The sequence below is a fragment of the Anolis sagrei genome, chromosome 10, assembly GCF_037176765.1.
Source record: "Anolis sagrei isolate rAnoSag1 chromosome 10, rAnoSag1.mat, whole genome shotgun sequence".
NCBI lineage: Eukaryota > Metazoa > Chordata > Lepidosauria > Squamata > Dactyloidae > Anolis > Anolis sagrei.
The window spans coordinates 26,364,366-26,387,812 of record NC_090030.1 but is presented as its reverse complement, the minus strand read 5'-3'; the positions used below and the strand labels follow the sequence as shown (position 1 = coordinate 26,387,812).

General features: G+C 43.8%; 1 protein-coding gene across 4 annotated transcripts in view; it reads left to right on the top strand.

Moving 5' to 3' along the window:
* Positions 1-23,447, top strand: part of FGF13 (fibroblast growth factor 13) — a 385,345-nt gene that overhangs the window by 27,518 nt on the left and 334,380 nt on the right. For 3 of the 4 annotated variants that reach the window (XM_067471654.1, XM_060756434.2, XM_067471653.1), the window contains exon 1: positions 1,214-1,926. In XM_067471654.1, the coding sequence (XP_067327755.1) occupies positions 1,878-1,926 (49 nt within the window). In that variant the 5' untranslated portion in view covers positions 1,214-1,877. Of the gene's footprint in view, positions 1-1,213; positions 1,927-23,447 lie in introns of those variants that run through there. The other variant, XM_060756433.2, reaches the window with a different exon arrangement.

Sequence of the window (23,447 nt, the reverse complement as noted above, 5' to 3'; positions counted from 1 at the left end):
AAAGAGTGAGAATAGGGCTGTGTTGAATTCCTGGTTGAGCTTGCTTTTGGGGCACATTTCATTTTTTTCGGGCTATATGGCCATGGTCTAGAGCAGTGGTTCTCAACCTTGCTAATGTCGCGACCCCTTAATACAGTTCCTCATGTTGTGGTGACCCCCAACCATAACATTATTTTTGTTGCTACTTCACAACTATAATTTTGCTACTGCTTTGAATTGTAATGTAAATATCAGATATGCAGGATAGATTTTCAGTCACTGGACCACATTTGGCACAAATACCCGATACGCCCAAAATTTGAATACTGGTGGGGTTGGCGGGGGATTGATTTTGTCATTTGGGAATGCTGGAGTTGCTGTGATTTATAGTTCGCCTTAAATCAAAGAGCCTTCTGAACTCCACCAATGATGGAATTGAATCAAACATGGCACACAGAATTCCCATGACCAAGAGAAAATTCTGGGAAGGTCTGGTGGACATTGACCTTGAGTTTTTGGAGTTGTAGTTCACCTATATCCAGACTGTGGACTCAAGCAATGATGGATCTGGATCAAACTTGGCACAAATACTCAATATCCCCAAATGTGAACAGTGGTAGAGTTTGGAGAAAATAGACCTTGCCATTTGGGAGTTGTAGTTGTTGGGATTTATAGTTCACCCACAATGAAATAGCATTCTGAACCCCACCAATGATAGAATGGGGCCAAGCTTCCCACACAGAAGCCCCATGGCCAACAGAAAATACTATGTTTTCTGATGGTCTTTGGTGACCCCTCTGACACCCCCTCGCGACCCCCACAGGGGTCCCGACCCCCAGGTTGAGAAACACTGGTCTAGAGGCATTCTCTCCTGACGTTTTGCCTGCATGTATGGCAAGCATTTATATTATTATTATTATTATTATTATTTATTAAATCTAGAAAGCCTACTATGATTCTATAGTGCACGGTCTTCCACCTTCACACCTCAACAGGTAGTTAGTTCTGACTTCACCTAAGGACGGCTTTGTCCCACTTGGAGATCCTTCGGTGGCATCTCTTGGATTTTCAAAAGAAAATCCTGCAAAAATGTTCTCACAGCCCTGCAGTGTTGCAACCCCGCATGGAGGACCTCCTTTGACGATTCCTCCCCCCCCCCCCACACACACACAGGAGGAGGAACAGGGGAGGAGATTGTGCCTCCATCCTTGGACCAAAAGGGTGTGTGCCGTGTGCGGTTGTGCATCTGGAGCATGTGCCGTGCGGAGGAGGGTTAAGCTCCCTGGGGTGGTGGTCTCCCAGCATCATCATCACCATCTCCCCTCCTCTTCCTCCTCCTTTGGAGTGAACGAGAGGAGGGGAGACCACATTGGTGGCCACCCAGAGCCGGGGAAGACAACACTCTGCATCTTTTTGGGGTTTTTTTTTTTGCCAAAGGGGGGGACATTCTGCGGATGTCCCCTCTTCACAAAGCAACCTGAGCAGGGGAGGGAGATAGTAACAAAGAAGAAGCAGGGAGTAGTAATAGTAGCAAGCGGCTGCAGCCCCATCCATGCTTTGGTGGGCTTTGCGTCCTTCGCCGAGCATCCTTAGCTGAGCATCCTTCTGCACCACATACACACAAAAGACCAATTCCGTTGCGATTGATTCATTCATCCCCTCTCCCTTCCTTCTCTCTTCTGTTCTAGGATTTTTGGGACTCTCCCTTTCCAGCCCCCTTTTCTTTATTTTCCCTGGGAAAAAAGAGAAAGAAGGAAGCAAAGGCAAGGAAGGCAAGACCACCCTTTTCTCCGGGCTCCATCCTTTTTCTCTCTCCATTTCTCTGGTTTTTCCTGCAAATCCAGACCGCTTGCCCACGAGGTCTCTTAGGGGGGATTTTTACGACCAAGCTGGGATCTATGAGTGGGAAGGTGATCAAGACGAAAGAAGAGAAAGATGCCTCTAAAGGTAAGCCACTCGGAGACGATTTCGCATTCTGGGTACCAATTCTTTTGCCGACCACCCTCTGTAAACAACCCTTTTGTCTTCATGTCAGTCCACCCTTTTCTCCAGAGTCTCGCCTTTGTCTTCTCAATCTGCACTTGCTGTCTGACCTTTTATTGTGTGTGTGTGTGTGTGTGTGTGTGTGTATTTTGGGGAGCAAGACAGACCATTTCTCTGAAGTCTCCCTTCCCATCTCACCTTGTCTTGTACAGCCTTAATACGGTTGCTGTGCATTTTCCGGGCTGTATGGCTATGTTCCAGAAGCATTCTCTCCTGATGTTTCGCCCACATCTATGGCAGGCATCCTCCGAGGTCGAGGGTCATTAAGAAGCCAGACCTTGAAACTGCAGGGCCATTAAATGCTAATCAAGGTGGCTATGTTCCAGAAGCATTCTCTCCTGATACTTCGCCTGCATCTATGACAGGCATCCTCAGATGTTGTGGGGTCTGTTGGAAACGAGGAATATGGGTTTTATATATCTGTGGAATGATGAGTGTGGGAGAAAGAATTCTTGTCTGGTTTGTTGTGAGTTTTCTGGGCTGTATGGCCATGTTCCAGAAGCATTCTCTCCTGATGTTTCGCCCACATCTATGGCAGGCATCCTCAGAGGTCGAGGGCCATTAAGAAGCCAGACCTTGAAACTGCAGGGCCATTAAATGCTAATCAAGGTGGCTATGTTCCAGAAGCATTCTCTCCCGATATTTCGCCTGCATCTATGACAGGCATCCTCAGAGGTTGTGGGGTCTGTTGGAAACGAGGAATATGGGTTTTATATATCTGTGGAATGATGAGTGTGGGAGAAAGAATTCTTGTCTGGTTTGTTGTGAGTTTTCTGAGCTGTATGGCCATGTTCCAGAAGCATTCTCTCCTGATATTTCGCCTGCATCTAAGGCAGTAAGAAGCCAGACCTTGCAACTGCAGGGCCATTAAATGCTAATCAAGGTGGCCAATTGAAACATGCACACCTCCAGATTTTGTTCATTTTCATGGTTTCGTCCTTTTTGTCGAAATTGTCCACATGCTTGGACAATTTCACCTCCCAACAAAGGATTCCCCCAGGCAGTAAGAAGCCGGACCTTGAAACTGCAGGGCCATTAAATGCTAATCAAGGTGGCTAATTGAAACATTAACACCTCCAGATTTTGTTCATTTTCATGGTGTCTTCCTTTCTGTTGAAATTGTCCACATGGTTGGACAATTTCACCTCCCAACAAAGGATTCCCCCTAGGGCAGGCACCCTCAGAGGTTGGGAGATCTGTTTGAGGTAGGACTGAATGTTGCAATTGATTAGCATTTAATAGCCTAGCATTTAATGGCTTGACTTCTTACTGCCCTCCTTGTTGGGAGGTGATTAGCTGGCCCTGATCGATTCTTGTCTGGATTTCCTCTGTTTTCTGAGTGTTGTTCTTTATTTAATGTGATGATTTTAAGATTTTTTTTTAAATAGCCAGATTTTGTTCATTTTCATGGTTTCTTCCTTTCTGTTGAATTGTCCACATGCTTGGACAATTTCACCTCCCAACAAAGGATTCCCCCATGCAGTAAGAAGCCAGGCCTTGGAACTGCAGGGCTATTAAATGCTAATCAAGGTGGCCAATGGAAACATTGACACCTCCAGATTGTGTCCATTTTCATGGTTTCGTCCTTTCTGTTGAAATTGTCCACATGCTTGGACAATTTCACCTCCCAACAAAGGATTCCCCCAGGCAGTAAGAAGCCAGACCTTGGAACTGCAGGGCCATTAAATGCTAATCAAGGTGGCCACTTGAAACATTCACACCTCCAGATTTTGTTCATTGTCATGGTTTCTTCCTTTCTGTTGAAATTGTCCACACATGCTTGGACAATTTCACCTCCCAACATTCCTGAGCTGTATGGCTATGTTCCAGAAGCATTCTCTCCTGACATTTCATTTGCAGCTATGACAGGCATCCTCAGAGGCTGAGATCTGTTTGAGATAGGTGTGATAGGTGTGATATATCTGTGGAATGACCAGGGTGGGACAAAGAACTCTTGTCTTTTGGAGCTAGGTGTGAATGTTTCAACTGACCACCTTGATTAGCAATCACCTCTCAACGATCGTTTGCTCCAGGCACTGTCAGGCCATTATATGCTAATCAAGGTGGTCAGTTGCAACATTCACACCTAGCTCCAGCAGACAAGAGTCCTTTGTCCCACCCTGGTCTCTCTACAGATATATAAACCCATTTTCCTAGTTCCAACAGACCTCACTACCTCTGAGGATGCTTGCCATAGATGCAGGCGAAATGTCAGGAGAGAATGCCTCTAGACCATGGCCATATAGCCCGAAAAAACTAAAACAACCCAGTGATTCCGGCCATGAAAGCCTTCGACAATAATAATAATAATAATAATAATAATAATAATAATAATTGTTTCTACCCCACCACCATCTCCCCAATGGGGACTCGGAGCGGCTTACATGGGGCCAGGCCTGGACAACATAATACAGCAATAAATTCAAAGCATATACAACAGACAACAACAACATGATTAAAATGACATTAAAAATATAATATAATATAATATAATATAATATAATATAATATAATATAATAAACATTCCATTAAACACAACCATGATAGTGATGACAATGCTTCTGGGACATAGCCATACAGCCCCCAAAATGCACAGCAACCCAGTTATTTTGGCCACGAAAACCTTCGACAACACAACAGTCTTAATAATTATTATTATTAATAATTATTAATAATTATTATGGGGTTTTTCTTAAAGAAGGAGGGGAACCGACACCATCCTTTTCCTACCATACACAGACTACTTAGATATGGTTTGTAACACTGCGGTGTTTTCCGACAACAGTTCGGAAGGGCTACTCTTCTGTGGCTCTGTGGAGATGAGAGCATGTGTTTTGGGCATTGGATGTGTGGGGTACAGTGTGCGGTCGTCATAATCCCAACTGAGTTGTGCGGTCTTTACATCTATGCATGTATGTGTGTGTGTGTGTGAGAGAGAGAACGTGAGATGGAGTACTATTGTCTGCCCCCTTTTTTGTCTCCGGCGATTATTGGCCAGTTTGCACAAAGTCCAAAATCTCCCTGCATCCAGAAGCATTCTCTCCTGACGTATCACCTGCATCTGTGGCAGGCATCCTCAGAGGTTGTGAGGTCTGTTGGAAATGAGGAAAATGGGGTTTATATATCTGTGGAATGACGAGTGTGGGAGAAAGAACTCTTGTCTGGTTTGTTGTGAGTTTTCTGGGCTGTATGGCCATGTTCCAGAAGCATTCTCTTCTGATATTTCGCCTGCATCTATGGCAGGCATCCTCAGAGGTTGGGAGAGCTGTTTGAGGTAGGTGTGAATGTTGCAATTGATTAGCATTTAGTAGCCTAGCATTTAATGGCGTGACTTCTTACTGCCCTCTTAGTTGGGAGGTGATTAGCTGGCCCTGATCGATTCTTGTCTGGATTTCCCCTGTATTCTGAGTGTTGTTCTTTATTTACTGTTATGATTTTAAGAATTTTTTTAAATACTGGTAGTCAGATTTTGTTCATTTTCATGGTTTCTTCCTTTCTGTTGAAATTGTCCACATGCTTGGACAATTTCACCTCCCAACAAAGGATTCCCCCGGGCAGTAAGAAGCCAGACCTTCAAACTGCAGGACCATTAAATGCTAATCAAGGTGGCCAGTTGAAACATTCACACCTCCAGGTTTTGTTCATTTTCATGGTTTTGTTCTTTCTGTTGAAATTGTCCACATGCTTGGACAATTTCACCTCCCAACAAAGGATTCCCCAGGTAGTAAGAAGCCAGATCTTGAAACTGCAGGGCCATTAAATGCTAAGCAAGGTGGCCAATTGAAACATTCACAACTCCAGATTTTGTTCATTTTCATGGTTTCGTCCTTTCTGTTGAAATTGTCCACATGCTTGGACAATTTCACCTCCCAACAAAGGATTCCCCCAGGCAGTAAGAAGCCAGACCTTGAAACTGCAGGGCCATTAAATGCTAACCAAGGTGGCCAGTTAAAACATTCCCAAGACAAGACTCCTTTCTCCCACCCTGGACATTGTACAGAGATATACACCCAATTTTCTGAGTTTCCAACACACCTCACAACCTTGTGTGTGTGTGTGTGTGTGTATACATACATACACATAGAGCCAACACACCTCACTACCTTGTGTGTGTGTGTGTGTGTGTGTATACATACATACATACACATAGAGCCACCAATGACGCAGTGGGTTAAAGCACTGACCTGCTGAGCTTGTTGACCGACAGGTCGCAGGTTCGAATCCGATGAGTGGTGTGAGCTTCCACTATTAGCCCCAGCTCCTGCCAACCTAGCAGTTCGAAAACATGTGAATGTGAGTAGATCAATAGGTACCGCTCCGGCGGTAAAGTAAGGGTGCTCCATGCAGTCATGCCGGCCACATGACCTTGGAGGTGTCTATGGACAACTCTGGCTCTTTGGCTTAGAAATGGGGATGAGCACCACCCCCCAGAGTCAGATATGACTGGGCTTCATGTCAGGGGAAAACCTTTACGTTTTAATATATATACATACTAGCCGTCCCCTACCATGTGTTGCTGTGGCCCACATGGGGGTTGTGTGTGGGGAGTTTGGCCCAATTCTATCGTTGGTGGGATTCAGAATGCTCTTTGATTGTGGGTAAACTATAAATCCCAGCAACTACAACTCCCAAATGTCAAGATTCTATTTTCCCCAAACTCTACCAGTGTTCACATTTGGGCATATTGAATATTTGTGTAGAGTTTGGTCCAGATCCATCATTGTTTCAGTCCACAGTGATCTCTGGATGTAGGTGAACTACAACTCCAAAGGACACTGCCAACCCAATCCTTCCAGTTTTTTCTGTTGGTCATGGGCGAACTATGTGCCTAGTTTGGTTCAATTCCATCGCTGGTGGGGTTCAGAATGCTCTTTGGTTGTTGGTGAACTATAAATCCCAGCAACTACAACTCCAAAACCAAAGGACACTGCCCACCAAACCCTTCCAGTATTTTCTGTTGGTCATGGGAGAGCTGTGTGCCAAGTTTGGTTCAATTCCATCGTTGGTGGGGTTCAGAATGCTCTTTGGTTGTTGGTGAACTATAAATCCCAGCAACTACAACTCCCAAATGACAAAATCAATTTTTTTGAGTGAAGGAAATACATTGGGTTGTTAGGTGTCTTGTTTCCAAATTTGGTGTCCAATTCGTCCAGTTTTTGAGTTCTGTGAATCCCACAAACGAGCATTACATTTTTATTTATATAGATTTTTTTTGTCGTGTCAGGAGTGACCTGAGAAACTGCAAGTCGCTTCTGGTGTGAGAGAATTGGCCGTCTGCAAGGACGTTGCCCAGGGGACTCCTGGATGATTTGATGCTTTATCATCCTTGTGGGAGGCTTCTCTCATGTCCCCACATGAGGAGCTGGAGCTGATAGAGGGAGCTCATCCACCTCTCCCCGGATTCGAACCTGCGACCTGTCGGTCTTCAGTCCTGCCGGCACAGCGGTTTAACCCACTGTGCCACCGGGGGCTCCTTTATTTATTATTTATATCGATAATAATTACAGTCAATTTCCAGCACCAACACCTAGCAACCTCTGAGGATGCCTGCCATAGATGCAGGCGAAACGTCAGGAGAGAATGCTTCTGGAACATGGCTATAGAAACTCAGAACAAGCCAGTGATTCTGGCCATGAAAGCATTTGACAATACATCCGACAAACTGGTGGGTGACCAAGTACGAATGATGCAAAATGGGTCATGATGTGTGTGTGTGTGTGTATATTTGTGTGTATGTATGCCTACCGCCTCCTTGTACTCCTCCCTTTTCGGAATATTGAGCTTTCTGCTTTGGCATCTCTGACAATTGATCCTACCTATTTTTGTTTTGAGTCCTTGCACTGCCGCATCTAGCAGCCTATTCCAGTCATTTTGGGGAGAAATCATGGAAAGGGGGGGAAAGGAGAGGTAGGAATTGGGTTGGCGATGCTGCTAGATGCCATGATGTTGGGCCAACGTGCAAAGACAACAGAACAGGTGCATGGAGACAGAAAGGAGGCACGATGACCTCTCGCAAGTTGCATCCCGGAGGTTGTAAGGGTGGGAAAAGGACAAGTGATGCTCATCCCTCTCTCCGTAAAGCTTCCTCCCATGCTACGGCATTGCTTCTCCCCGAAATGTATACACTGAGTAACAATTGCCATGGAGACTCAATAGGGTGAGGGGCGGGGAATTGGAGGAAACCTCACCAAAGGAATGGCAAGTGGATTATTTCCATAGTGCGCCGAAGTGCCGAAGATTGAGGCAGGAGCTGTGTTTGGCCACGGAAAGGATTGGCACAATCCAGACAGAGGGGATTATTGGGTAGGGTCGGACAGAAAGAGGGGAAAGGAATGGGGCACTTGTCTCAAATAAGCCCCTGATGCTCGTGCAAGGTTTCCATTGGGTTGTTAAGAGTTTTCCGGGCTGAATAATAATAATAATAATAATAATAATAATAATAATAATAATAATTTGTTTACCATTGAAAATTACCTAGGGCCACCTCTTAATGTGAGTAGATCAATAGGTACCACTCCGGCGGGAAGGTAAATCAACCAGCCACATGACCTTGGAGGTGTCTATGGTCAACGCTGGCTCTTTGGCTTAGGAATGGAGATGAGCACCACACCCCAGAGTCAGACACGACTGGGCTTCATGTCAGGGGAAAACCTTTACCTTTATATATACTGGTATATACATATATATTAGGGCTGGGTAACCACGGAAAAAATTGTTTCTAAACTCGATTCGTTTTTAAGGGGTCCATCACGTTTCGTTTCTTTAAAGAATTCCGAAATTTTCCTTTTAAAAATTTCGAAATATATGAAATTTTGTAAATTTCGAATTGATTCGTTAATGGTGGACGCGATTGCGCAATATGCTAAAAAAAACCCTCCAAATGTGCTAAAAATATGCTGAAAAAACCTCCAAATGGGAACTTCTGAAGCTTCCCTCTCCCTCTGTTGTTGACTGTTGGTGTGATAAAACAAACAACAACTATAAAACTTGCACCAGACATGCGAAAATAATTACGAAACAATTTCGAAACAATTTTGAAACAATTTCGAAACAATTACGAAATAAATTGAAAAATTGTTTCGAATCTATTTAACTCCTCACACTATTCCAAAATGGCTCAATATCTGGTCGTAAGCTAATTTAAATACGAATTAATAACTAATTACGAAATTAACGAACGAAACCGCCCAGCCCTAATATATATATATATATATATATATATATATATATATAATTAAAGTCAATTACCAGCACCAAATCCTCTGAGGATGCCTGCCATAGATGCAGGTGAAACGTCAGGAGAGAATAATAATAATAATTGGGTTGTTGTAGGTTTTTTCGGGCTATATGGCCAAGGTCTAGAGGCATTCTCTCCTGACGTTTCACCTGCATCTATGGCAAGCATCCTCAGAGGCAGTGAGGTCTGTTGGAACTAGGAAAAAGGGTTTATATATCTGTGGAATGACCAGGGTGGGACAAAGAACTCTTGTCTGCTGGTGCTATGTGTGAATGTTTCAACTGACCACCTTGATTAGCATTTGATGGTCTGGCAGTGCCTGGGGCAATCTTTTGTTGAGAGGCGATTAGATGTCCTTGTTTTACAACAGGAGAGAATGCCTCTAGAACATGGCCATATAGCCCGAAAAAACCTACAACAACCCAGTGATTCCGGCCATGAAAGCATGCGACAATACAGGTGTATGTATGTTTAGACACCTGCTGCCTTTTTATTCTCAGCCTACACAAAGCTGTGAAGAAGAGCACATGATTTTGTTCCCATGGGCAAGTGTGAAACTTGGAGCCAACATACCATATACCCGTAATCTTGAGATTTAAATAGGGTCTGAAATCTCTCGTACCTTGATCTGCAAGTTGGATCAGTTAAGAATCTTTGGGTCAGGCTCAAAAATCTGTCCCTATCCCTCTAAAGTTTGGGTTGTAAGTGGTTGTAGGGAGAGGAAAGCCTCTTTCCCCTTGTCATTAACTTAAACCCTGGATGCATATTATATATCAATGCACAGAGATTCGTGTGTGAAATTAGAGTACATCTCTTTGGGCATTTTGGGCATTTAATGTTTGTGATTTTTGCTACTTTTATCAACTGCCCTGAGTCCCTTCGAGGAGAGATGGCAAATTATAAATAAATAATAATAATAATAATAATAATAATAATAATAATAAAATATTAATAATTTATTATTATTATTATTATTATTATTAATTATTATTATCAGCCGGTCTGAGTCCCTCTATGGAGGTGAGAAGATAAAAGTTTTAAATTTTTTAAAATAAATATTATCAATAATAATTAAATTATTAATAATTCAATAATAATAATTATTAAATAATAATAATAATTAGTATTATTAAATATATAACAAGATTGGTGCACTGCAAATGAGATCAGTAAGCTGGCTGTTGCATCGGATCACACGTCGGACACTTCCCAAGTGTCTAGGACTGTGTGATGTATTGGTGAATAATGCGTTCAGATCCCAGTCGGGTGGCTTTTTGCAGCTGACAGATGGTAATTTAGTCAGCACCAATTTTTTTTAAGTGCAGGCCAAGGTCTTTGGGCACTGCACTCAGTGTGCTGATCACCACTGGGACCACCTTGACCGGTTTGTGCCAGAGTCTCTTACTATTATTATTATTATTAGGTACATAACATGATCAGTACACAGCAAACAAGATCACTTTTGTATTTGAACCCACGTCGGACACTTCCCAAGGGTCTAGGACTGTGTGATGTATCAGCGAATAATGTGTGCAGATCCAAGTAGGGTGGCATTTGTAGCCACCCTACAAATGACAGCGCTGATTGTTTTTAAGTGCAGACCAAAGTCTTTAGGCACTGCACTCTGTGTGCCTATCACCACTGGGACCACCTTTCCTGGTTTGTGCCAGAGTCTTCTATTATTATTATTATTATTATTATTATTACTACTACTACTACTATTATTATCAGATACATAACAAGATGAGTCCACAGCAAACAAGATCACTATGCTGGCTTTTGTATTCGAACCCGCGTTGGACGCTTCCCAAGTGTCTAGGACTGTGTAATGTATCGGTGAAGAATGTGTTCAGATCCAAGTAGGGTGGTGCTTGCAGCTAATAGATGGCAATTTTGATAGCGCCAATTGTTTTTAAGTGCATGCCAAGGTCTTTAGGCACTCCATTCAGTGTGCCGATCACCACTGGGACCACCTTTACTGGTTTGTGCCAGAGTCTTTGAAGTTCGATTTTTAAATCCTCATATCGTGTCAGCTTTTCCAGTTGTTTCTCTTTATAGTTTTTGTTGTTGTTATAGTTGTTGTTGTTATTATTATTATTATTATTATTATTATTATTATTAGATACATAACAAGATGAGTCCACAGTAAACAAGATCACTATGCTGGCTTTTGTATTTGAACCCACGTCGGACACTTCCCAAGTATCTAGGACTATGTGATGTATTGGCAAATAATGTGTGCAGATCTGAGTAGGGTGGCGTTTGTAGCTGATAGATGGCAATTTTGACAGCACTGATTGTTTTTAAGTGCAGGCCAAGGTCTTTAGGCACTGCACTCAGTGTGCCTATCACCACCGGGACCACCTTTCCTGGTTTGTGCCAGAGTCTATTATTATTATTATTATTATTATTATTATTATTATTAGATACATAACAAGATGAGTCCACAGCAAACAAAATACTATGTTGGCTTTTGTATTCGAACGCACGTTGGACACTTCCCAAGTGTCTAGGACTGTGTGATGTATCAGTGAAGAATGTGTTCAGATCCGAGTAGGGTGGTGTTTGCAGCTGATAGATGGCAATTTTGACAGTGCCGATTGTTTTTAAGTGCAGGCCAAGGTCTTTAGGCACTGCACTCAGTGTGCCGATCACCACTGGGACAAGCTTGACTGGCTTGTGCCAGAGTCTTCTATTATTATTATTATTATTATTATTATTATTATTATTATTATTAGATACATAACAAGATGAGTCCACAGCAAACAAAATCACTATGCTGGCTTTTGTATTCGAACCCACGTCGGATGCTTCTCAAGTGTCTAGGATTGTGTGATGTATTGGCAAATAATGTGTGCAGATCCAAGTGTGGTTGTGTTTGCAGATGATAGATGTCAATGTTGACAGCGCTGATTGTTTTAAAGTGCAGGCCAAGATCTTTAGGCACAGCATTCCGTGTGCTGATCACCACTGGGACCACCTTGACTGGCTTGTGCCAGAGTCTTCTATTATTATTATTATTATTATTATTATTATTATTATTATTATTTTAGAAACACAACAAGATGAATCCACAGCAGACACTGCTGGCTGTTGAATTGGATCACATGTCGGACACTTCCCAAGTGTCTAGGACTGTGTGATGTATCAGCGAATAATGTGTGCAGATCCAAGTAGGATGGCATTTGCAGCTGATAGATGGCAATTTTGACAGCGCTGATTGTTTTTAAGTGCAGGCCAAGGTCTTTAGGCACTGCACTCAGTGTGCTGATCACCACTGGGACCACCTTGACTGGCTTGTGCTAGAGTCATTATTATTATTATTATTATTATTATTATTATTATTATTATTATTATTATTTGAAACACAACAAGATGAGTCGAACAGGTGGGATCACAAGCCGGAAAAAGTTACAGAGAATGAACACGTCAAACTACTCTGGGACTTGCGGATTCAAACAGACAGAGTTTTGGAGCACAACACTCCTGACTTCACAATCGTGTCAAAAAACAAAGTATGGATTGTCGATGTTGCAATGATGTGACAGCAGGATTGAGGAGAAACAACTGGAAAAGATGGCACGATATGAGGATTTAAAGATCGAACTGCAAAGACTCTGGCACAAACCAGTAAAGGTGGTCCCAGTGGTGATCGGCACATTGGGTGCAGTACCTGAAGACCTTGGCCTGCACTTAAACACAATCGGCGTGGACAAGATTGCCGTCTGCCAGCTGCAAAAGGCCACCTTACTGAGATATGCACGCATTATTCGGCAATAGATCACACAGTCCTAGACAATTGGGAAGTGTTCGACATGTTGTTGTTGTTATATTTGTGATCCTAATGGATGAAGATACTCTTTTGCATCATATAATTGCCTATACAGTGTGTAAGAGAGCTCTGTTGTATACCTTTGATTCAGAGAAGGAAACTTATGTCCTGACAAGATGGTACGATTTGTACTCCTTTGCTCCATTCCATAGCATGCCGTCCTTAACTTCTTGGGCTCATGTGCTTTGCTCGTAGGTATGTGGCCATTTGTGGGGAGTGTATCTCTTTGTGGTATTCAGTATCCGACTGTGCCCTTTACCGGACAGACTACTGTATTTTTCTCTTTTTTTCTGTTTTTGCGCAAAATCTCAGAAAAAGAAACTCAGAGGCAGAATGATTCCGCATGCATTTCTCTCCAGGCAAGCAAAAATCTTGTTGTTTGATAATCTTCTGGGGCCTAATTCTGTTGCCTTGAATATCCCATTCACTGCATAGAGGCTGCAGTAGTTGGTAATATTTGTGTTAAAGGATGGGAGCGGGCAACTATGGAGGCCAGGAAGTTGCTAAAAAGTGAGGCTATGTAGCTCTATTTGGATATTGACTTGATATTTTTCAATAATATGAGTTCCTTTTGCATCTGACATAAGGGGACGCCCCTAGTCCCTCTCCTAAAATGATCAAGGGCCTGGAGAACAAGCCCTATGAAGAGCGGCTTAAAGAGCATTTTTGGCCTGGACAAGAGAAGGCTGAGACATGATAGCCATGTATAAATATGTGAGAGGAAGTCATAGGGAGGAGGGAGCAAGCTTGTTTTCTGCTTACATGGAAACTAGGACACGGAACAATGGCTTCAAACTACAAGAGAGGAGATTCCATCTGAACATTAGGAAGAACTTCCTGACTGTGAGAGCTGTTCAGCAGTGGAACTCTCTGCCCTGGAGTGTGGTGGAGGATCCATCTTTGGAAGCTTTTAAGCAGAGGCTGGATGGCCATCTGTCAGGGGTATTTATTTATCATGTCAGTATCAACCAGAAAATTGTATTACATTTTAACATTTTTTTACAAACAGACAGACCAAACAGTTGCATTGCATTTTTTAACAAACAAATAAACAAAACACAAAGTTTGCAAGCTTGGTAGCTGATTAAATGTCCTTTGACCAGTACCGGGCCACTTGGAGTGCCTCTGGTGTTGCTGCAAGGATGTCCTCCATTGTGCATGTGGTGGGACTCAGGTTGCATTGCAGCAGGTGGTTAGTGGTTTGTTCTTCTCCACACTTTTCCACATTCGCATGTCGTGGATTCCACTTTGTGGTTGGCTCTGCATCTCATGGTGCCTGAGCGCAGTCTGTTCAGCGCCTTCCAAGTCGCCTAGTTTTCTGTGTGCCCAGGGCTGTGTCTCTCATTTGGTATCAGCCATTGGTTGAGGTTCTGGGTTGGAGCCTGCCACTTTTGGACTCTCGCTTGCTGGGGTGTTCCAGCGAGTGTCTCTGTAGATCTTAGAAAACTATGTCTTGATTTCGGTCATTGATGTGCTGGCTGATACCCAAACAGGGGATGAGCTGGAGATGTCTCTGCCTTGGTCCTTTCACTATTGGCTGCTACGTCCCGGCGGATGTCAGGGAAACCACTGTGTCATTTCTCCAGTGGTGTAGGGCGCAGACACCCCGTGATAATGCGGCATGTTTCATTAACAGCCACATCCACTGTTTTAGCGTGGTGAGATGTGTTCCACACTGGGCATGCATACTCAGCAACAGAATAGCATAGCGCAAGGGCGGATGTCTTCACTGTGTCTGGTTGTGATCCTCAGGTTGTGCCAGTCAGCCTTCGTATGATATTGTTTCTAGCACCCACTTTTTGCTTGATATTCAGGCAGTGCTTCTTGTAGGTCAGGGCACGGTCCAGAGTGACTCCCAGGTATTTGAGTGCGCTGCAATGCTCCAGTGGGATTCCTTCCCAGGTCATCCTCAGAGCTCAGGATGCTTGTCTGTTCTTGCGATGAAAAGCACATGTTTGTGTTTTAGATAGATTAGGGATCAGCTGGTTTTCCCTGTAGTAGGCGGTAAGAGCATCTAGAGCTTTGGAGAGCTTCTGTTCAACCATCTCAAAGCTCCCTGCTTGAGCGGTGATGGCAGGATCATCAGCATAGATGAAGCTCTCTGTCCCTTCTGGCAGTGGCTGGTCATTTGTGTAGATGCTGAACATGGATGGAGTGAGCACGCTCCCCTGAGGCTGGCTGTTCTTCTGTTTCCGCCATCTGCTTCTCTGGCCCTGGAACTCAACAAAAAAGCTCCTGTTTTGTAGCAGGTTTCCTATGAGACGGGTGAGGTGGTCGTCCTTTGTGATATTATACGTTTTCCTCAGGAAGAGGCGGTGGTTCACAGTATCATAAGCCGCTGATAGGTCTATGAAGACAGCTCCTGTAATCTGCTGCTTTTCAAAGCCATCTTCTATGTGCTGAGTCAGGTTCAGCACTTGCGATGTGCAGCTTTTGCCTTTCCTGAAGCCAGGTTGCTGTGGAATCAGACAGGGGTCTATTTTTTCCATAATTCTATGCAGATTAAGTCTCTCCAGAACTTTGTAGAGGTGGCACAGCAGGTAGATTGGTCTGTAGCTTTTTGGATCATTACGGTCTTTGCCTGGCTTCAAGATGGCGATGACTCTTGCTTTCCTCCAGATTTTGGGGATCTGACAGGATGCAGTGCAGTTGTTCATCAGCTCCAGTAGCCAGTGCCTTGCTTTTGGGCCAAAGTTCTTGATTTGTTCCATCCGTAGATCATCCAAGCCAGCTGCTTTGCCATTCTTACATTAATTGAGAGCCATGTCCAGTTCAGTAGATGTAAAGGGTTCATGGAGGTTGTTGTTCTCGATCTCTTGTTGTCTGGCTATTGGTTTCTTTCCTCATCCTAGGTAACCAAACAATTCAACTGTACATTCACATACAAGTGGGGCCTGATGTGCCGTCACTGCTCCAGTAAGGAGCCTGGCTACCACCCGTTGTAGCATTTCAAACTTCCGGGCCGTCTTCAAGGTCAGCCCCACATAGAGTGCATTGCAATAGTCCAGTTTGGATATAACCAAGGCGTGGACCATTAATGTCAATACTTCAGATGCAAGCATGGAGGGAAATCATGCAGACCAAAAACACTGCAACTCTTGATATATATTTATCCCCATTTGTACCAGTTTGGTTCATGAACCCATCGCAGTCTAAAGCTTTTTGTGTACTAAAAATAAACTCTAGGCTCTGAATAACCCGAGTTTCCCAATATATAATGCATCAATCTCTCTGCCATAATTTACCTGACCTTTGCTTACTGGTCTCACTCCTATGTCTCTCTCTTTACTCCGTTCAATCTTTTCAATGTAAGCAAAAGGCTTAACCCTTGATCCTGGGAGTAAAGCAATACTGAAAGAATAGCCCAAATGGAATTACGGATGGAAAAGGGATCTCTGTAAGCAACTACCGTATTCGTCATTAATCTTTTCAACACTTTTAGTGTCTCCCGAACATCCTGTCTTTGTCTGAAATGTCCACGAAGTGGGGAGGATGAAATATTTAAAACAGGTGGATGATTTATTAAAGCTAGAAAGCCTACTTTATCACAGAGGGATAAAAGAGCAGAGACAGAACATCCCAAAGAAGTTCCACAGTAACCCTCATTCAAACTGAAAGTCAATAGAGTACGATCCCCATATCTACAAAGTTTTGCTTACCGTATATACTTGAGTATAAGCCGACCCGAATATAAGCCAAGGTGCCTAATTTTACTACAAAAAACTGGGGAAACTGATTGAGTCAAGTATACTTAGGTGATCCCTCATAGAGCAAGGATGATGATCCTCCAAGTGTAGTGTCTTGACAGTGGGTCCGTAGGTAGCTGTGGAGCTCTATTCTTGTTCCGCATGTCCTTCTGCAATTTCAAGGTGGAAGGCAGTCCCGGTCAGGGTTGGTTTGATGTGCCTTCCTCTTGGCACGTTTCTCCCTTTCACCCTCCATTCAAGCCTCTTCAAATTCTGCAGCACTGCAGGTCACAGCTGACTTCCAGTTGGAGCGCTCAAGGGCCAGGGCTTCCCAGTTCTCAGTGTCTATGCCAGAGTTTTTAAGGTTGGCTTTGAGCCCATCTTTAAATCTCTTTTCCTGTCCACCAACATTCTGTTTTCTGTTCTCGAGTTCAGAATAGAGCAACTGCTTTGGGAGACGGTGGTCGGGCATCCGGACAACGTGGCTGGTCACAGCTATTTATTTATTGTGTCGGAGCCCCCGGTGGCGCAGTGGGTTAAACCCCTGTGCCGGCAGGACTGAAGACCGACAAGTCGCAGGTTCGAATCCAGGGAGAGGCGGATGAGCTCGCTCTATCGACTCCAGCTCCTCATGCGGGGATGTGAGAGAAGCATCCCACAAGGATGATAAAAACATCAAATCATCCAGGCGTCCCCTGGGTAACGTCCTTGCAGATGGCCAATTCTCTCACACAAGAAGCAACTTGCAGTTTCTCAAAAAAAATTATTGTGTCAGGAGCAGACCAAACAGATGCATTGCATTTTTTAACAAACAAGCAAACAAAACACAGTTTGCAAGCTTGGTAGCTGATTAAATGTCCTTTGACCAGTATCTGACCACTTGGAGTGCCTCTGGTGTTGCTGCAAGGAGGTCCTCCATTGTGCATGTAGCAGGGCTCAGGTTGCATTGCAGCAGGTGGTCAGTGGTTTGCTCTCCTCCACACTTGCATGTTGTGGATTCCACTTTTTGTGGTCCCATTTCTTAAGGTTGGCTCTGCATCTCGTGGTGCCAGAGCGCAGTCTGTTCAGTGCCTTCCAAGTCGCCCAGTTTTCTGTGTGCCCAGGGGGGAGTCTCTCATTTGGTATCAGCCATGGCTTGAGGTTCTGGGTTTGAGCCTGCCACCTTTGGACTCTTGCTTGCTGGGGTGTTCCAGCGAGTGTCTCTGTAGATCTTAGAAATCTATTTCTTGATTTAAGTTGTTGACTTGCTGGCTGATACCCAAACAAGGGATGAGCTGGAGATATCTCTACCTTGGTCCTTTCACTATTGGCTGCAACTTCCCGGCAGACGTCAGGTGGTGCAATACCGGCTAGACAGTGTAATTTCTCCAGTGGTGTAGGGCGCAGACACCCCGTGATAATGTGGCATGCCTCATTAAGAGCCACATCCACTGTTTTAGTGTGGTGAGATGTGTTCCACACCGGGCATGCATACTCAGCAACAGAGTAGCATAGCGCAAGGGGAGATGTCTTCACTGATGGCACGATCATCAGCATAGATGAAGCTCTCTGTCCCTTCTGGCATTTGTGTAGATGTTGAACATGGATGGGGCAAGCATGCTTCCCTGAGGCAGGCCATTCTTCTGTTTCCGCCATCTGCTTCTCTGGCCCTGGAACTCAACAAAATAGCTCCTGTTTTGTAGCAGGTTTCCTATGAGGCGAGTGAGGTGGTATTCCTTTGTGATATTATACATTTTTCTCAGGAGGAGGTGGTGGTTCACAGTTTCATAAGCTTCTGACAGGTCTATGAAGACAGCTCCTGTGATCTGCGCCCACTTTTTCCTTGATATTCAGGCAGTGCTTCTTGTAGGTCACAGCTGACATCCAGCTAGTGCGCTCAAGGGCCACGCTTCCCAGTTCTCGGTGTCTATGCCACTGTTTTTAAGGTTTGCTTTAAGCCCATCTTTAAATCTCTTTTCCTATCCACCAACATTACATGTCCCATTCTGAGTTGGGAGTATAGTAACTGCTTTAGGAGACGGTTATCAAACATTTGGACAACGTGACCAATCCAGAGGAGTTGATGTCGTAGGAGCATCACTTCAATACTGGTGGTCTTTTCTTCTTCCAGCACACTGACGTTTATCCACTTGTTTTCCCAAGAGATTTGCAGGATTTTTCGGAGGCAACACAGATGGAATCATTCCAGGAGTTGAGTGATGTCTGTAGATAATCCACGTTTCGCAGGCGTGTAGCAGGGTTGGGAGGACCATGGCTTTATTTATTTATTTATTTTAAAGATTTTATTTATAAACTAGCTGTCCCCTGCCACGCGTTGCTGTGGCCCAATCTAGTGATCTGGGAAGCAATGAGAAGGTGTTGATTTCTAATATATGTAATGTCTTTATGCTTGTGGGTCAACAGTATGTCTTGTTGTTTCTTTGTCAGTGTTGATATAGAGATTGTGTGGTTTGCCTACACTGCCGCATGCAACATATCATAGTCCTTCTTTAGGGGTCCCTTTCAAATCTAGGATATTATATCTGTGTATGTGTGTAAGTCATATATATCTATCTATATCTATGACTGGATGGCTCTTTGTCAGGAGGGCTTTGATTACGTTTTCCTGATGAAGGGAGTTGGGCCAGATGGCCTTAAGTATTTTGTATTGGTCATGGGGGTTCTCTGTGGGAAGTTTTCCCCAATTCTGTCGTTGGTAGGGTTCAGAATGCTCTTTGATTTTTGGTAAACTATAAATCCCAGCAACTTCAACTCCCAAGTGTCAAGGTCTATTCCCCCCAAACTCCATCTGTGTTCATATTTGAGCATTTTGAGTATCAGTGCCAAGTTTGGTCCAGATCCATCATTGTTTGAGTCCACAGCGTTCCCTGGATGGAGGGGAACTACAATTCCAAAATTCAAGGTCAATGCCCACCAAACACTTTCAGTATTTTCTGTTGGTCACGGGAGTTCTGTGTGCCAAGTTTGGTTCATTTCTATCATTGGTGGAGTTCAGAATGCTCTTTGCTTGTAGGTTAACTATAAAATTCAGCAACTACAACTCCCAGATGACAAAATTACCCCCCCCCCCAACCCCACCAGTATTCAAATTTGGGCGTATCAGGTATTTGTGCCAAATTTGTTCCGGTGAATGAAAATACATCCTACATATCAGATTTGTACATTATGATTCATAACAGTAGCAAAAGGACAGTTGTGAAATATCAACAAAAATAATTTTATGGTTGGGGGTCATCACAACATGAGGAATTTCATTAAGGGTTTGTGGCATTAGAAAGGTTGAGAACCACTGTTCTAGGTCTTCCAATAGAGTTCTAGGTTGTTCTTTGGCTAGCAGCCCTGAGTCCCCCTTCAGGGGGAGAAGGGCGGAGTCTAAATATAGGAAATAAATAAATAAGTAAATTTTAATAGGGTTTACCAAATCTAGAAATGCATCCTCGTGGATATGAGGGTCATACTATATTCACTCTGGATTTATGATTGACAGCTGCTGGTGTTGATGCCAATACTGGCCTCCAAAGAACCATCCATAATATTGGCAAATGTTCAATAGTAAATATTGCAAGCAGTGGGAGCAGATGTTCACCTCTGCGCTGGAAATTCAGCTCCATCTCAAATTCTGTTTGAAGTCAGTGGGAGTTTTGGGTGTCCGCCTCTCCGGATTTTCCCCTTAATTAGCCAGATACTGTCAACATACGGAGACTAGAGGTATTTATTTATATGGATGGCTTATGATTTGTAGCTCCGAATGATAAGGCCACAGCGGGGGCAAATCTACGCTGTAGAATGGATGCAGTTTGGCATCACGTTAACTACTATGGCTCAATGCTATGGAATCTTGGGTGTGCCGTCACACCCAGACCCTATAACATTAAAACTAAGATGTGCTTTTCTCTTTATCTGGGTGAACTGCTGGCGGTCTTTCTTTGAAGCAATAACTCAATACTTTCAGCAACTGATGCCAGTCAAGATATGAACATCAAGAAAATGTTTATTTCCAAAGTCCTTGGCAGACTTGGCACAGCTTGATAAAGTTACAACACAAACAGTCAATTTGAGGAACCATAGAGATGTTCTTTCCCTTTTTCTTCAATTACTGAGGTAACCTTTCTCCAAATGGTAGAAAAAATCCTGAGATATTTCACCCTAACCCTGAGCTGCTATGGTTAGAAAGAACAGGTCTTCCCCTATATAAGCACAAGGTCGGTTTTGGACATGAAGTAATGCTCAATAGTACTCAATAACTATTTCTCTCTATTTCTCTATAACTCAATTACTCAATTACTATCTCAATATCTTAATACATCTCTCTCTATAACTCAAATGGCACTCACAATGGCTTTTCAGAGCTCCCTGCCTGACCAACAGCACCTCTGAGGTTCTTTTCTCTATATGAACATATTGGACTCTGTGGATTTCTTCCAAAAGGGACGCTGCACAATATCTCTCTTCAATTGTGGACACAATATTCCAGGTGTGGTCTAACAAAGGCAGAATAGAGCATGGGGAGCATGACTGCCCTGGATCGAGACACTAGACTCCTATTGATGCAGGTCAAAATCCCATTGGCTTTTTTAGCTGCAGCATCACATTGTTGGCTCATGTTTAACTTGTTGTCAACTAGGACTCCAAAGTATTTTTCACATGTACTGCTATTAAGCCAGGCATCCTCCCCTATTCTATATCTTTGCATTTCATTTTTTTTCTGCTTACATGGAGTATCTTGCATTTGTCCCAAATTGAACTTCATTTTGTTAGTTTTGGCCCAGCTTTCCTCCCTCTCTCCTTCCTTCTTTCCTTCCTTCCTTCCTTCCCTCCCTCCCTCCCTCCTTCCTTCCTTCTTCCTTCCTTTCTTTCCGTCATCCTTCCTTCCTTCTCTCCCTCCCCTCCTTCTTTCCTTCCTTCCTTCTTTCCTACCACCCCTTCCTTCTTTCTTACTCCCCTCCTTTCCTTACCTCCCTCCCTCCCTTCCTTCTTTCCTTCCTTCCTTCCTTCCTTCCTTCCTTCCTTCCTTCTTTCTTCCTTTCTTCCCTTTATCCTTCCTTCTCTCCCTCCCTTATTACTTTCCCTCCCTCCTTTCTTACTCCCCTCCTTTCCTTCTTTCCCTCCCTTCCTTCTTTCCTTCCTTCCTTCTTTCCCTCCCTCCTTTCTTCTTTTTTCCCCTCCATCCTTCCTTCCTTCCCTCCCTTCCTTCTTTCCTTCCTTCTTTCCTTCCTTCCTTCCTTCCTTCTTTCCCTCCCTCCTTTCTTACTCCTCTCCTTTCCTACTCCCCTACTTTCCTTCCCTCCCTTCCTTCTTCCTTCCTTTCTTCCCTCCATCCTTCCTTCCCTCCTTCCCCTCCTTCCTTCCTACTTTGCCTTCCTCCTTTCTTACTCCCCTCCTCCCCTCCCCTCCCTTCTTCTTCCTTCCTTTCTTCCTTCCATCCTTCCCTCCCTCCCTTCCTTCTTTCCTTCCTTCCTTCCTACTTTCCTTTCTTACTCCCCCCCTTTCCTTCCCTCCCTCCCTTCCTCCTTCCTTCCTTCCTTCTTTCCCTTCCTCCTTTCTTACTCCCCTCCCCTCCCATCCTCCCTCCCTTCCTTCCTTCCTTCCTTCCTTCCTTCCTTCTTCCTTTCCTCCTTCCCTCCTCTTCTCTTCTCTTCTCTTCTCTTATCTTCTCTTCTCTTCTCTTCTCTTCTCTTCTCTTCTCTTCTCTTCTCTTCTCTTCTCTTCTCTTCTCCTTTCCCTACTTCATTCGTTCAATTCTTTCCCCCCTTTCTACTGCCTGTTATCTTTCTCTCTCGTCTTCCCTTTCTCCAATCCGTCTTCTTTCTCTCTTGTTTCTCTGGCACCCTAGACATTCTGTCTCTCTTGTCACTCTATCAGTTCTTGTCCGACATTTGAGCTGATCCCTTCCACAGGGTTTTTGAAATTAGCTCAAGGGTTGCATTTTCGCCCTGAAGTGGCAGCTTGCCGATGGCTGACTCCGAGGTTTCTTTCCAGCAGAAACTTTCAGTAGAGTTGTTTTCTTTCAAATCAAGAAAAAGTTTGCACAAAGTGCATACTTTTCTTTGTGGAAGTAACTAATGGGGCTTTCACCTGGTGAACACAAATCTTCAGGTTTGGTAATATTTCCCTATGTTTTTTCCCTAGACCATGACGTTTGGGAGTTGTAGTTGCTGGGATTTATAGTTCACCTATAATCAAAGAGCATTCTGAACTCCACCAATGATGGAATTGGATCAAACTTGATACACAGAATCCTTATGACCAACAGAAAATACTGGAAGGGTTTGGTGGGCATTGACCTTGAGTTTTGGAGTTGTAGTTCACCTACATTCAGAGAGCATTGTGTACTCAAACAATGATGGATCTTGGCCAAACTTGACACAAATACTCAGTATTCCCAAATGTGAAGACTGGTGGAGTTTGGGGAAAATAGACCATGACATTTGGGAGTTGTAGTTGCTGGGATGTATAGTTCACCTACAATCAAAGAGCATTCTGAATGCCACCAACAAAAGAATTGGGCCAAACTTCCCACACAGAACCCCCATGACCAACAGAAAGTACTGGGTTTTCTGGTGGTCTTCGGTGACCTATCTGACACCCCCTCATGACCCCCTCCAGGGGTCCCGACCCCCAGGTTGAGAAATGCTGTTATATTCCAATTCCACTTGTTCACTCTGTTTT